Source organism: Leptonotus elevatus, chromosome 14 (assembly GCF_054856555.1).
Source record: "Leptonotus elevatus isolate MCC_2025b chromosome 14, RoL_Lele_1.0, whole genome shotgun sequence".
In the NCBI taxonomy this organism is placed as follows: Eukaryota; Metazoa; Chordata; class Actinopteri; order Syngnathiformes; family Syngnathidae; genus Leptonotus; species Leptonotus elevatus.
In genome coordinates this window covers 18,272,238-18,286,746 of record NC_141252.1, presented here as the reverse complement: position 1 = coordinate 18,286,746, position 14,509 = coordinate 18,272,238, and the positions used below count along the sequence as shown (strand labels likewise).

Sequence of the window (14,509 nt, the reverse complement as noted above, 5' to 3'; positions counted from 1 at the left end):
ATGTAAATAAAAAATAAATTAAAAAAAAGACATTTTAATGTCTCTATTTGTCATTCTATCTTGCAAACCAGATTGGAGTAGATCATGATGATTATTTGCACATCTATAAATTGAAGCAGAAATCATTGTCAATCAAATGATTTTAAATCAAAAACCGTCCAGACTCGAAAATCAATTCTCAATCGAATCGCATACCCAAAAATCAGAATCGATTAGAATCGTGAGACAGTCAAAGATTCCTACCCGTCTACTGAGTAATAGTCTTGCTAACGCAACACACGAGTGCATTCAAAAATGGCTACTCCGAACATACAACATCAGTGTAGCACATGGACTTACGAACTCGCCCTTATTGATGAAAACACCTCCTCAGCTATGGTTAGGGTAGGTATGACTAAGTTGTAACAAAGTTGACAAACACTACTGACTTGTGTTTCTTAAGCAGCAGCAATTATAGAAAAGCATCCTTACCTTGACGCATGTGAAAGTCGATAATGTGCTTCAGAATTCACATGTTATCATAGATTGTCACTGATGAGGCTTACTGGTAGATATATCTTCTGTTTTGCTTCACTAGAAAACAGAGAGAGAGAAAATAGACAACTTAGAAGTCTGCAGTGCATCGAAAGGTTTTTTAGTGTTGTCAGCAGCTTAATTGCTTGCAAAAGAGCAGCTACTGTGTGACAGTGAGCAAGAGGAAGTGGAGAGCAAATGTCTTGAAACCTGGCCCACCCACACAAAACATGGTGCAGATCCTGGATGTCAATAACTAGAACACTGTTGGCCATTGATCTGAAGACATCCCTCCTTCCATCTTTTCTGCTCCCATTTGACCTCTCAGTTCCCCGACCATCTTCATCCTTTTCATCCCATTTCCCACTTGGATTTTCTCTCCCTATTTGCCCTCTCTGTGCCTCGCTTGGTCCCTGCTATATCCCTTCTCGCCTTTCAGCTTTCCTCCTTTAGAGCATAGAGGGCACAGTTGAAACAAAGAATGCTTCTATACTAGCTGAGCCAGCAGGGTGAAGGCAAGGATGGGTCAAAAGATGAGGGCAAATACTTATTTAAATCAGTGTCTTCATTACACCAATACCATTCTTAAATAAATAAATAATGACATACTGTATATTTTTGCTTTTTATTTAAAACTAACCATAACTCTCAGATGGCAAAAAGAGGTGACTGTTCATACAGATATTCATATTCAGATTATCATACATACCTTCCATGAAATAGCCTTTCTAACTTTATTTATGTGTTTGAGTGCATGCGGTGTACAATATTGTTTTTATATTATCTGTGCTGCTATATGAGTTGGCAAAGGAACTTGAAAAATGACCAAAACATAAAATAAAAAAAACAATGTCCACAAATACTAACAGTGTAATATTACACATGGCTGACTTTTGTGCAGCCAGCATGGGATCGATTCCTGCTCAGTGACCGGAGGTGTGCATGAGTGTAAATTTGAGATACGACAGTACTTGGACAAATATTGAGCCATGTGGTACACTCTGCATGTGACCAGGGTTATAATAGTTTTGGATTTGTCATGATAGTTACTTAAATTTACATCATTCTGACTATTGTGTTTGGAAAATTTTGTGGTTTTAATTAGATTTAGAGGGAGATAGTTTTTATTTTTTTGAACATGCTTAGCTTTAATTTAGTTATTATTATCTTTAGTATTAGTTGTTTTTTTGTTGTTGTTTTTTAAATAGAGGGTATTTCTTGTGAGCAAGATTATAAAAAAAAGTCACAGCAAGTATTGTGAAGTAAAAACTCAACTAACGCTACCTTAAAATATAACGAACAGATGAAAAAAGCATCAAAAAGTGTAATTCAGGTACAATATAACAGTCTGCCGACTTTGACATGCAATAAGTAAATAATACTGCTTATAAGGTTAGATATGTCAAAATATACATTCAATTATGCTTAAGATGCACTGTATGGACTTTAAAAAAAAGTAATAACTTATATAGACTTCATAATTTTAAACAAGCCGTCTTGCACACTTGCTTTTATCTATGACATTCATATATATATATATATATATATATATATATATATTAGGGATGCACCGAAATGACATTTTTTGTACGAAAATTAAAAATGCTTGGCCGAAAACCGAAACACAGAAAAAAAATTATGCCAATTTTTACTATCATTGCTTATGTACAAGAAAGGCGGACCTGACTGAGGACAGACACGAGAGCACAGAAGAGTCAACTTGGTGGCGAGTTCCCCATCCCCTCCTCTCCCTCTGAACCTGCCCCCACCCCACCAATATTTAGTCTTATTTTTTATATATATTGTTATAGGCTTCTTGTAACTTATAACTCATACATTTAGTCTGTCGGCTTTTTTTTTTTTTTGCCAATGATATTTCCCTCGTCTTAGTGATAGCAGCAGTATTGCCTTTTTTGGTGAGTCTTGAATTCCTCATACAGCTCCATCAATAACTTTTGTTCTGTTTGTGAAAAGAATACTGTTCTCGTCTTGGATGGATGCAGAAATGGCTCTTCTGGACATCAAATAGAACATTCCAAATGATGCACAATCTTGTTTATTGAATGATACATGTTATTTGATCTGATTATTTCAAATAACTCTCAATATGGATAAATTGTACTCCTTTAACATTTCAAACTCAAAATTGGAAGACATTTAGAAAGCATAATTTCTTCACTTTCCCAAAGGTGATTGCAGTGAAATTCTCTCAGAACAGTAACCAGTGTATCAAGGATTCTCATTTGTTGGACTTCACAGCCACTTTGAAGCAGGTTTGATGTCACACCATGTGCCACCGTCTAGAGATGGATCAAGAAGTAGCTTTGATTGACTGCATGCTGGCATCTGTGCGAACAGAATGGTTGGATCAGCATATTCATACAATAAAAAATAATCATAGCTTCCTAGCTGGGTCATTATCAAAACACAGCCACTGACATACGTAATCGGTTCAACTTTATCTTGTTAGCCAGAAAAAAACAAAGATTTTGTCACATCTTAATATCAGAAATAGTGGTAATACTGATAGACACAGACATTGTTCATAAACATTTCCATTTGCATTATTTTTTATTTTGCTTCAGTGTTGAAGGCAAATGTGTATGTTTAAGAGTGTAAGAGCCTCTTTTTTTAAAACTGTTTGCAAAGCATACATTGCAAAAATACTGACATTTATCAATAAATTGTAATATTCAAAATAAAATGATTAAATACAGAGGATAAATGGTTGAGGTCAAAATACCTGTAGCGGCTTAAAGATTCACTCGCAATAAAAAAGTTTTTTTTTCATTTTATTATGATAGTAAGAGTACAGATACTTAAATAAAATGTTAGTCAAATACAAGTAGCTGAGTACTGTCCACTTTTGGTTATAGGTTTAGGTTATCTTGTAAAACATTCAATAGGGTTCTGTAGCTCTATAGTAATTTTCACATCTAAGCACTAAGCAGCAGTTTATGAGGTATTTTTAGATTATATATGTTTTCTTTTACAGGTACAAGCTATTGATCGTATGTTTACAGTGGTAGGCTTCAAATCTTGAAATAAAAATCGTGACTTCAATGTGTTCAGTTTTCGTGACAATTAACAACATGAGATGAGCTAGCTAGCACCGGATTACGAGCTATGATCGTACAATAAATCTTACCTTCATACTAAAACTTCTTTCTTTCTGCCCACTTTGAGTGCTCTGCATGTCAACCAACGTTTAAGCTGTTCCACACGGTGTTTGTATATTGAATGTATGTTGAAATTTTCACGCCTGGGGCGTCCTTCTTTGACTACAAGTTGTCATTTCTACAGGTAAAAATCACAACTTTTACAGATACAAATTTAGACTTTTTTGTACAGGTACAAATCACGACTTTTACAGATACAAATTTTGACTTTTTTCTACAGGTACTAAAAAAAATTACAAGTTAGTTTTGCACCATATTTACCTCCATACTAAAGCATTCATGTTCAATAAGCATGTGTCTTCCTTTTTTTTTCTTTTTTGCTTGTTTCAGAGTTTAACGACCCACTTACAAGTTAATTGTTTGATTGACAGCTCCCTCCAAAAGAGAGCGGTCTGCTGGCGCAGGGAGGGAGGGCGGGAGATGAAACATACCAAATGCAAAGCGGTGTCCGGGCTAAACTACTACATACAGTAGTGTATTGTTTACTTTTTTTCCTTTCTTTTTTAAATGCTTTATTGAACAATGTGCACTTACAGCAACAGACATCGCAAAAGTCACTTTGAAGTAGTGCAAGTCTAAACGGTGTAGCTAAACAGATCACACCACATACTAAAGACACCAGATTGTTTTTTTGCATCACTTTTCCTTCCTTATCTCCGTGATTCAAATGCGCACATCTCTCAGCCGCTCTGAAAAAAAAAAACGGCAAATGAACGCAGAGCTTGCTATCATTCCAGGAGGCTGGCGAACATAGCTTTACCAAGACTGGGAGGCAGCACCGTGCAAGGTATGCCACAATTTGTCAATGGATCGTGAATGCTTGGGCGAACGCAAAAGCCGGCATCATTTCCGAGGACACGACAACAAGACTGGCTCTGACAATGAGACGGAGCCTGGCGTGTTTGATGGAGAACTTGCCCAGTTGTTTGTTTCTGATACAGAAGATCATGAGGACTATGACTGATGTGTGGATTAGGATTGATCAAAAGCAACGTGAGTACATTTTTATGTACTTCAAGTACAACTGAACTCTCTGTTTACATTGTTACTTCAACCGAACTCAGTTTTGTTCCGTTCGCTGCCTTTTTAAAAACTAATAATAATAGCATGCTACCATGTGTTTTGAGCTAGCGTATGTTTGACCGTGTGTGCGCCTAATAGTGCGGTGCACCTTATGTGTGTGTTAAACAGAAATAGCACCAGTAACTGTGACTGTGCCTTATAATATGGAGCGGAGCGCCTTATGGTCGTGAAAATACAGGATATTTGTTTGTTTGTTTGTTTTTCAATTTTAGTTTCAGTTATTTAGTTTTCATTAACTATAATAACCTTGCATGGGATAATAACAACGAACAGTTTTAGGGATTTGCAAATTATTGTTATTATTATTATTAAAAGCCCTCCCCTATGGTAATGTCTAATCACTTCTTGTATGTCAGTGTCACATACCCGAATTGATGGTTGATGGACATGTTTCCATACGTTGCTTGAAACATGTCCCACACTGACAAGGAAAGACAAAGCATTTGATCAAGCATCATCCAAGTGTCCTGATACATGCTGGGCACAGGACACTTAAGGGACTTGAAAAGGTTAGCACCAACGGAATAACTTATTATTCTTGCCTATTAAGAGTGTTTTTCAACACAACAGCCATGCCACTTCAGATAAAAAATAAAATTAAAAAATAATAAAAAACTGCTCAGTGGGAGTATGTGTTGTTAAACATTTGCTGCTCAATTGGTTAGGTTTTCTTTTAATTCTTATCGTGTGTAACTTCGTTGAGAGAACACTTAACAGGTGCAGGCTAATGAGCATGAACTCAGGAAGTGTGGAAATATTATTATGATTGTGTGAAATTTCAAAGTGACGTTTTTGTACAAACCAACTCTTTGGTGGGTGCTCACATGAAACCAAGACACCATTCTATCAAGAGAAAACAATCTTCTGTTATATAACATCAGGCATCTTATTTCACACCACACTGCACACGTGTCTAAATTGCCTTGGTACAGGAATTCTGCTTGAGAAGTTACAGCTGGTTTATTATTAAGTGTGCTCACAACATGGGCAATGTACACAGACTCTGCACAGAGTCTTGCTGTCAAAGGGAGGGGGTATGTACCAGCTAAAAATGTCACTGTGATATCATCCATCATGGTTTGAACACATTTGAACATGTGTGAAAGCGCGACACCTTCACTTGCAGCTGATTTGTCTAGTCTGCCTTCGCACTTTTCGCTATTTTTGTGCCACTGTTATTAAAGAATATTCAATATTTTAAATAGTCATGTATGCCAGGCATCTTAAAAACTTTCACGGATAGTTGTTACTACAGTGGACATTGATTAAAACATTGTTTGTTCCTATATAAATGAATCTTTTTGCCACAGTTGGACAGTAGCCACTCCAGTGGACACTAGTGTAGTCTTGACATACACTGCCATCCAGTGGTCAACGTTTATAAGTCCAAAACAAAACAAAAAAGACAGAAAACAAGATGGCCGACAGGAGTTCAGATGTGACGTACAAGGAAGGAAGAAGTGTCTATTCATTCTATTCCAGGAGGCTCTTGCAAGTAAAAAAAAAAGATAATGGGACATCAAGCAACAACTAAGGAGTAATATAATTGTTAAAATATCCAAGTATTGATTTTTAAATTTGAGGAAATGGCGATTGATCATGAGTCCATTAAATTGGACTTTGGACCTCATTAGCTGTATTGTGACTACAACTTAGTGTTGCTGTAACTTTGTTCCTTTGAAAATACTTTATCTGCAGTATCATTATTTTTTGCTTTAAATCATCATTTAATTTCTATTTTAGCAATATTTTATGGATTTTAGTCCTCATATGAGAGTAAGCATTCTGGTCCTTATGTTTTGTAGTGGTCAGGTGCAGAACATGCTAGCAAAACCTACTGAATAGTTGGCCATATACCATCTGACTCAAGTGGGGATGAGGACAGCGGCAGTGATGATGAATGGTTGCCAGAAAAAATAAAGTACTGTACTGTACTTCATAAAAAGTTAATTTTTCTTTGGGTAAATGTTTTTGCAATACATGTAGTAGTTTTGAAATATGTTAAAAATATGGGAACACAATGTTAAAAATCAAACAGACATTTTCTAGAGTGTTTACATAATTTTTTTTGTTATTTATTATTTTCTTAAAAACATTTCATCAGTTGCTCAAATGTGCGTTATCCACCCTAGTGGGCATGTCACCAACTCCTTGAATAATGTATGTTTAAAAAAACATGAAGGAGATTTGTTTTAATGCTTAAGAGTAATAAAAACAGTTGACAAAAAAATCCTGATGTAGGTTATCATAATTTGTGCATGAAAAGGTTACAAATATTCATTTTGTAAATCCTGCCTGTCAAATTCACGGCCATGAAGAAATAAAGCTTTTTCCAATGTAGTTAATCCCATACATTTTTAGATTTGAGAATTTGTGCTACATGCACATAAAATATCCCTGAAGTGACAGATGCAGCAGACGGACGACTAGGACTGTATTCCAATATTTCTCACCTGTGGGATACAATTCTATCAAAATTGTTACTATACTGGGCTAGTGGTTAATTGGTTACATCAAAGTGATGACTCATTTGGATCAGTGTTACCTTTTATACCATAAAGAACTTGATCCATACTGTATTCGCACTATGTCCTATACTTCTTTAGCTGATGTCAAACTGCAACGTGTCGTGCAGCAGTGTATGAACCGTATGGTAATGTGTGTGCATGATGGTTGACTATGTCCATACATTGAAACCACTGCCAGGCAGGCAGTAAATCAGTCTTCTGAATTATTAAAACAGGTCAGTAACCAGGGGAATGTGTGTTTATCTGTGCATGTATGTTTTAAATAGTTTATGGGCTGAAAAGCCACTATCCATTGTATAACTGTACAATTATACAATTGGCTGAATATATAAATAGACAGAAAGGAAGTCTTTGTCTTTGTTTGGGACAGAGACAAGATTAGTGATAGACCGATGTGGGGGGGTTTCAAGGCTGATAAAGATATAGATTATTAGTAGCTACGTGGAACGATATTTCAAGCCGATATTCATTTGCAGTAAAAGATCAAATATTAGCGTAATTTTTATTATTTAATTACTTTTTCTTTACATTTTTAACATATAAAGAATTGACAGCTTTGTTTAAAAATTATTTAAAAAATTGAAGGATGCATTCAGTCATCAGCATGTGTTAAGCTAAATTAAAAACCTAATCACGTAAATAGTACCCCAAAGTTGTTTTTTTTACTGTAAATAAAGTTTTCCAAAATTTAAACATAATTTCTTAATTATTTTTTTTTTAAATAAAAAGTGTAGGGAGTTCCCTGTGTCAGCATTTTATATATATATATATATATATATATATATATATATATATATATATATATATATATATATATATATATATAAATAAAATGCTGACACAGGGATATATATATATATATATATATATATATATATATATATATATATATATATATATATATATATATATATAAAGTGGAGATTTAAATAAAACCATAAATGAAACGCTCCCTGTATCTCACTGAGCAACAAATGCATGTGAATGTAGCTAATGTGGCGGTAATCTATAATAGATCTGATATTGTTGATTATAATTAGCTTTTTGTTGGGTAAAAAATTCATTGAAAAGGACCTTGAAAACAAATAATCACATATGATATCGCAATCTTTGGGAGGAAAATTAGATTATTTTCCATAATCGTTCAGCCCTAATACATATATATATATATACATATATATATATATACACCCATCCATCCACACTGCAAAAACTAGATATCATTTCTTAAATTTAACCTAAATTTGCTTATTTTGCTATAACAAGTTATTTTTATTTACAATGAAATTATCAGACAAGATCATTCTGCTTATTTTAAGATACTTATTTAATTATTTAATTTATTTATTTGATCAAGCAGTGTTGGCATTGAGTCTTAACACTTATTTTTTTTACTGTAAATAAAGTTTTCCAAAATTTCAACATAATTTCTTAATTTTAATTTTTTTTTAATAAAAAGTGTAGGGAGTTCCCTGTGTCAGCATCTTTTTTTATTTTTTTATATATATATATATATATATAAAGTGGAGATTTAAATAAAACCATAAATGAAATGCTCCCTATATCCCACTGAGCAATAAATGCATGCGAATAGAGCTATTTTGTTTTTTTTTGTCAGGGTTCGTGAATGGAACTTCACCAACAAGTAAAACTTAAAAACCCGACATCAGGCCTGTCAGTAGGTTAAATATTGCATATTGCATGAGATCGCAGCGGATTTCATGAAACCTCAGTTTAGCAGGTAAGCTCCAGTCCTCACCTCTTTTCATTCCCTTTGGGTCGTATTTAAATGTCAGAAATCATCAGAATGTGTTTCATGCAAAGGTGGCTGGTATTTGAGACAACAAGTAGCTCAGACATCCAAAAAGAGATTTAGGTAGAGACCCGGAAGAAGTAAACCCACAGGAGACCCATACTGGAAAGATTGCATACAGTACAGTAGCTCATCTGACGATATGTGGCATGCTGAAACTTTGGTAGAAATATTCTGTCTGTTAATACTGTGACCAATGTCCAGTTGGTTGGGTGATCTAGTTGGTGAGTTTGGTTTCAACAGCTGTAGGACCAAAAGTGAAAGCAATTTACTGCAAAAGGCAGCATAATCAAGTAAAATGTAACTGCGGGTAGTGGGGGGGAAAAAACAAAAAAATAGCTAAACTCTGCTTTATTTATAGAGCACTTTAAAAAAAAAACACCAACAGCTGTAACAAAGTGTGCTGCGTAACAGTTTGTCACAAAGACCAATGCAACAACTTTGAATGCTAACTGTAACTGGATTTGTGTTCACTGTTATAGCCTTAATAATTAAGAGTGGACACTATACAATCGGGAAACATTTTAAAGAAACAGTTAAAGAAAAACACTTAACAATGAAGTGCAACTGTGTAAAAATAAAGTTGAAGTAAAAGAATGCCATGCTACATAAAACAAGTTATTTCAGGTGATGTTTGAGACTCACTGAGAAAACATTTCAGCAGATGCTTTGACAAGATAATTACACTTCTGTTGATGCGGGTGTCTTATTTTTCACTACAAATTCTTTCTCTCGGATTTAGTTTAGTCCATATTTGTGTCCATCAGACATCTTTAAACACAATCAAGAACAAGCTGACATATGTCAATGAGGAGTAAAACACTTAAGTCCATCAAATAAATCAACAAGGAAATGCAAACCGTTACCTCTTGCTCATTCTCCTCTACTTCCATTGGACTGTTATCAACCCACTGGAAATCAATTATACACTTTTTTTTTTTACATTGATTTATAATGGCACAAGACATGATATAAACCATACAGTATATGTACATACAAAATAAAAGTATACTTGTTATACTAAACTGTGTATTTCACTTATTTGCTGCTGTTGTGGATTCTTCCACTATAGGCCTTTAGATACTTTTATTGTGTTGTGCATTATTTGGACACAGCATTTATCCTCTGAGACAGAAAAACATTGCGTGTTCCATTTTAAATGTTCTTTATGAATTAATATACAGTACAGGCCAAACGTTTGGACACACCTTCTCATGCAATGCATTTTATTCATTTTCATGACGTTTACATTGTAGATTCTCACTGAAGGCATCAAAACTATAAATGAACACATGTGGAGTTATGTACTTAAAAAAACAGGTAGTACAAAAAACAGTGATATTAAGGCTTCATTTGCCTTTATCTTAAGATCATGTAATCTATAATAGATCTGATATTGTTCATTATAATTAGCTTTTTGTTGGGTAAAAAATTCATTGAAAAGGACCTTGAAAAAAATAATCGCATATCAGACAAGATCATTCTGCTTATTTTAAGATACTTATTTAATTATCGTATTTGATCAAGCAGTGTTGGCATTGAGTCTTAACAGCCAGTTTTAAGCACAGTGAGGCTTAAAACAAGCATTTTTCACATTTTAAGATAACTACTAACTAACCAACAACAAGGGCCCTCAACTGGGGTTTCATAAATTTAATGTTCTTATTTTAAGATTTGACATCATCTAGTAATAAGATAAATTGAAACAATACTGGTTAGCACGTTCGCCTAACAGTCCAGAGGACGTGAGATCGAGTACGGGCTTCGGCCTTCCTGAGTTGAGTTTGCATGTTCTCCCTGTGCTTGCGTGGGTTTTCTCCGGGTGCTCCGGTTTCCTCCCACATTCCAAAGACATGCATGGCAGGTTAATTGAACACTCTAAATTGTCCCATAGGTGTGATTGTGAGTGTGGATGGTTGTTCGTCTTTGTGTGCCCTGTGATTGGCTGGCAACCAGTTCAGCGCGTACCCCGCCTACTGCCCGAAGCCAGCTGGGGACAAGCGGTTAAAAAAATGGATGGATGGATGGATGGATGGATGGATGAAACAATACAAATATGAAAACAATCAGACGTGCAAAGCTGGTCCATTTTGTTACTAAGCTCATTTTTCCTTGTTCCATTATAAGCTCAGTGGTCTAGTGATAGAGTGCCTACCCTCAGACTTGGAGGTTGTGGGTTCAATCCTTGGCTGTGTCATACCAAAGACAATTAAAAATGGGACCTGTTACCTCCCTGCTTAACATGCAAGCTTAGATGTCCAAGCGTAAAAAAAAAAATGCTTATGTATTTTTCGAAAACCTTCCTCTTGTGTTAGGGTCAGCACCAACCCGTTTTAGATTTTAAAATTGTTTACAGCCTCAAAACTTTTTGACTTTGTCAGTTACTTCTATTTAAACAAAATTTATATACATAAAAAAAGATGTGAAAATGATGTCTTGTGTTGTTGGAGTCAGATTCGACCCGGCTAGTTGTTTTTGTATGACACTCCTGTCTGTACCCATCAACGTCGCTGGATCATGAATGTAAGTACTTATTGTTCAGCATTCCAATGCGGATGGTGATAATTTGCATGATCGTCAGGGTGTGGTGTCCCAACATGACTCTCCTGGACATTTGAAATGTTGAGTTGGAGAGTACAGGCATCAGCCACAAAGTGCTTCCTTTGAATGTCAGATGCTCGTCTATCACCGTGCTGCCATGTAAGGCAGGTTTGCATCGCAGTCAGGGCCAAATCCACAAAAGGTTTGCGTGGCTTTTGCGCGGCACTAACCATTATAAATAGAGCAATCCGGGAGTGTCTAATCCACAAAACACGCACAGATGGGGGAATTCATTATGATCTGCCCTGCCAACCAGATTGTGTTCTGGTGCGCCGGTGTTTTTTGCGCGTATTTAAATGAGGTAATATGCATATATTTGGCAGAGAAATTGCCCACCTCTATGCAATGACACTAATTGATAAACAATGTCTCATTCACTAACACCAGCGATAATTGCTACACGCTGTCAGAATGGCACAAATAACGTCCACTGGAAGCTGGTGTATAAGGACAAAAACTGCCAAAATTAAAAATATATAAATGACTAAATAAATAAATAAGTGAATAAAAGTGAAATAAAAACAATATATATCCTTAAATTAAAAAAAAAACGAGATTCAAAAGTGACAAATAAATGTCGAAATAAATACAACAGCGGAGCCCAACCCAAGACACGTGCTTAAGACCGCCCCCATATTTGAATAACATTTCGACCTCACAAAGCATCTGCAGCATGACAGAAAAGAGCCGCCCGCCTCCCTATATAGCACTCTTTCCCCATTACCCACAGTGCTTCATGTTGACATCACAGATGACCCAGATTACCATTACTGCACTTGTGCGACATATAGCCAGCAGTAGCAGCAAGTGACAAGTTTTGAGTCAAGTCAAGTTTATTTACATAGCCCTTAATCACATAAGAGTCTGTAAGGGTTTCACATGTTCACAGTTAACAAATATTAACAACATCCCCTGATCTAACAAACAAACAATGACTCTGATGATCGACAATGGGTTTCATTGTCGACTTCACTGCTCTACTGGTCATCACAATTGAAAGCACCACAAGAAAATGATGATTTCACTGTGGTATTTGGCTTGGTTAAGCAAAAATAAATGAATACATCAAATAAGAATGCACATATCTTCACGTCCATCAACTTAGTTGTAATAGAGCACAAAGCCTATTCCCATACATATTAATCTTTACTGTAATACTGTGAGCAAGTTAGAAAACTGAGAAACAGAAGTGCAGACTTTTGTGGATGTCTTTTGCATCCACTTATGCATAAACATTAGGGATTTTCAGCAAGGAAAAGCACATCATGGTTCACCACTGTGAAGTTCCAACATTGAGCAGCTATAAAACTGAATTGCAAATAAGCCCTGCGCCTGCTGAATGAACACATGTACTGTACATAAAGTATAATGACATCTCTGTGGGAAGCACAGTAAACAGCAGCTGCAGTCACACTCAAATAGAGCAACAATGTAAAGTTAAAGGAGGAAAGAAGGAAATGTTTACAGTCTTAATTACACTTTTTGTAAAATTATAGGTTAGGCATTATTATGTAGATATAAAACTAAATCACAATGTATAGTTCGTTGCATATGCATTTGGATATGCTTTTATTTTGCTTATTTTTACACTGCTGTCTGCAGCCAGGCCAGCATTGCAAACGAGAACATTTTCCCAATTGCTTTGCCTGGATAAATAATGGTTAAAGGGAGAAATTGGGAATAACTAAGTATTTGAATTCCCTTCCAAACTAGATTGTCGATATTGAAAATATTGTCTACTTTTTGTGAGTTACACCTTACCTTCTCTGCTGAGTAATTGAAAGACATCTGTCACATTATCAAGTTAATCCAGCAAGCTTTGAGTACAAAGCCTGGCATACCTTGAAAAACACAAACTGACCTTCACACATATTCACAGAACATTCATTTCATTCGTTCATTCTACAATTTTTCCGCATCACAGGTGAACTGAAGCGTATCCCAGCTTTGAGCAACAGGGCTAATAGAGATCCGGACGTCACGTGACTATTTCCAGGGTTGGGAGGGTTACTTATAAAATGTTTTCCGTTACAGTTACAAGTTACCTGATAAAAAAATTAGTTAGTAACGTAATCCAAGTACCATAATATTAAAGTATTGTAACTTGATTAATTTGGATTACTTTTGGATGACTCCAATACCGACTATGCTGATGAAGACAAAACAAAAATAAATATCACCACAATATATATTCTATACAATGTGCCCCTGCTATTTGCGGGTGATAGGGACCCGGGCAGTCTACAAATAGCAAAAATCCTTGTGTAATTAAAAAGCATGTACCAATAGGTTGATTGATTTCTTGATTGATTGATTGATTGATTGATTGAAGGCCATATGCTGTTTTCGAACTGTCACTGAAAGCAATCACACGTCAGTTTAGATAGATAGATGGATGGATGGATGGATGGATGGATGGATGGATGGATGGATGGATAGATAGATAGATAGATAGATAGATAGATAGATAGATAGATAGATAGATAGATAGATAGATAGATAGACAGACAGATATATACATACATACATACATACATACATACATACATACATACATACATACATACATACATACATACATACATACATACAGTCATCCAATGAGGATGACGATGCGTGACATCAACTGCAAAATAAACTTTTATCTCAGTCACAAGTTTAGCCGTGAATATGTTGTGTATGATGTTTTAATAGTCTCTGTCTGTGTCTCTCTCTCACCCTCGCTCTCTTTCGCACTCTCTCTCATCGTAGAAATTGTAATCTCTTGAAGTAATCCCCATTTTTAATAAATG

The 14,509-nt window shown here is 35.4% G+C and overlaps 1 protein-coding gene across 1 annotated transcript in view; it reads right to left on the bottom strand.

The window, feature by feature from the left end:
- Nucleotides 1–14,509, bottom strand: part of lrfn5a (leucine rich repeat and fibronectin type III domain containing 5a) — a 155,094-nt gene that overhangs the window by 83,547 nt on the left and 57,038 nt on the right. Inside the window, exon 2 of the mRNA XM_086095453.1 lies at nt 472–573. Within this exon, the coding sequence (XP_085951579.1) occupies nt 472–481 (10 nt within the window). The 5' untranslated portion in view covers nt 482–573. The remainder of the gene's footprint in view (nt 1–471; nt 574–14,509) is intronic.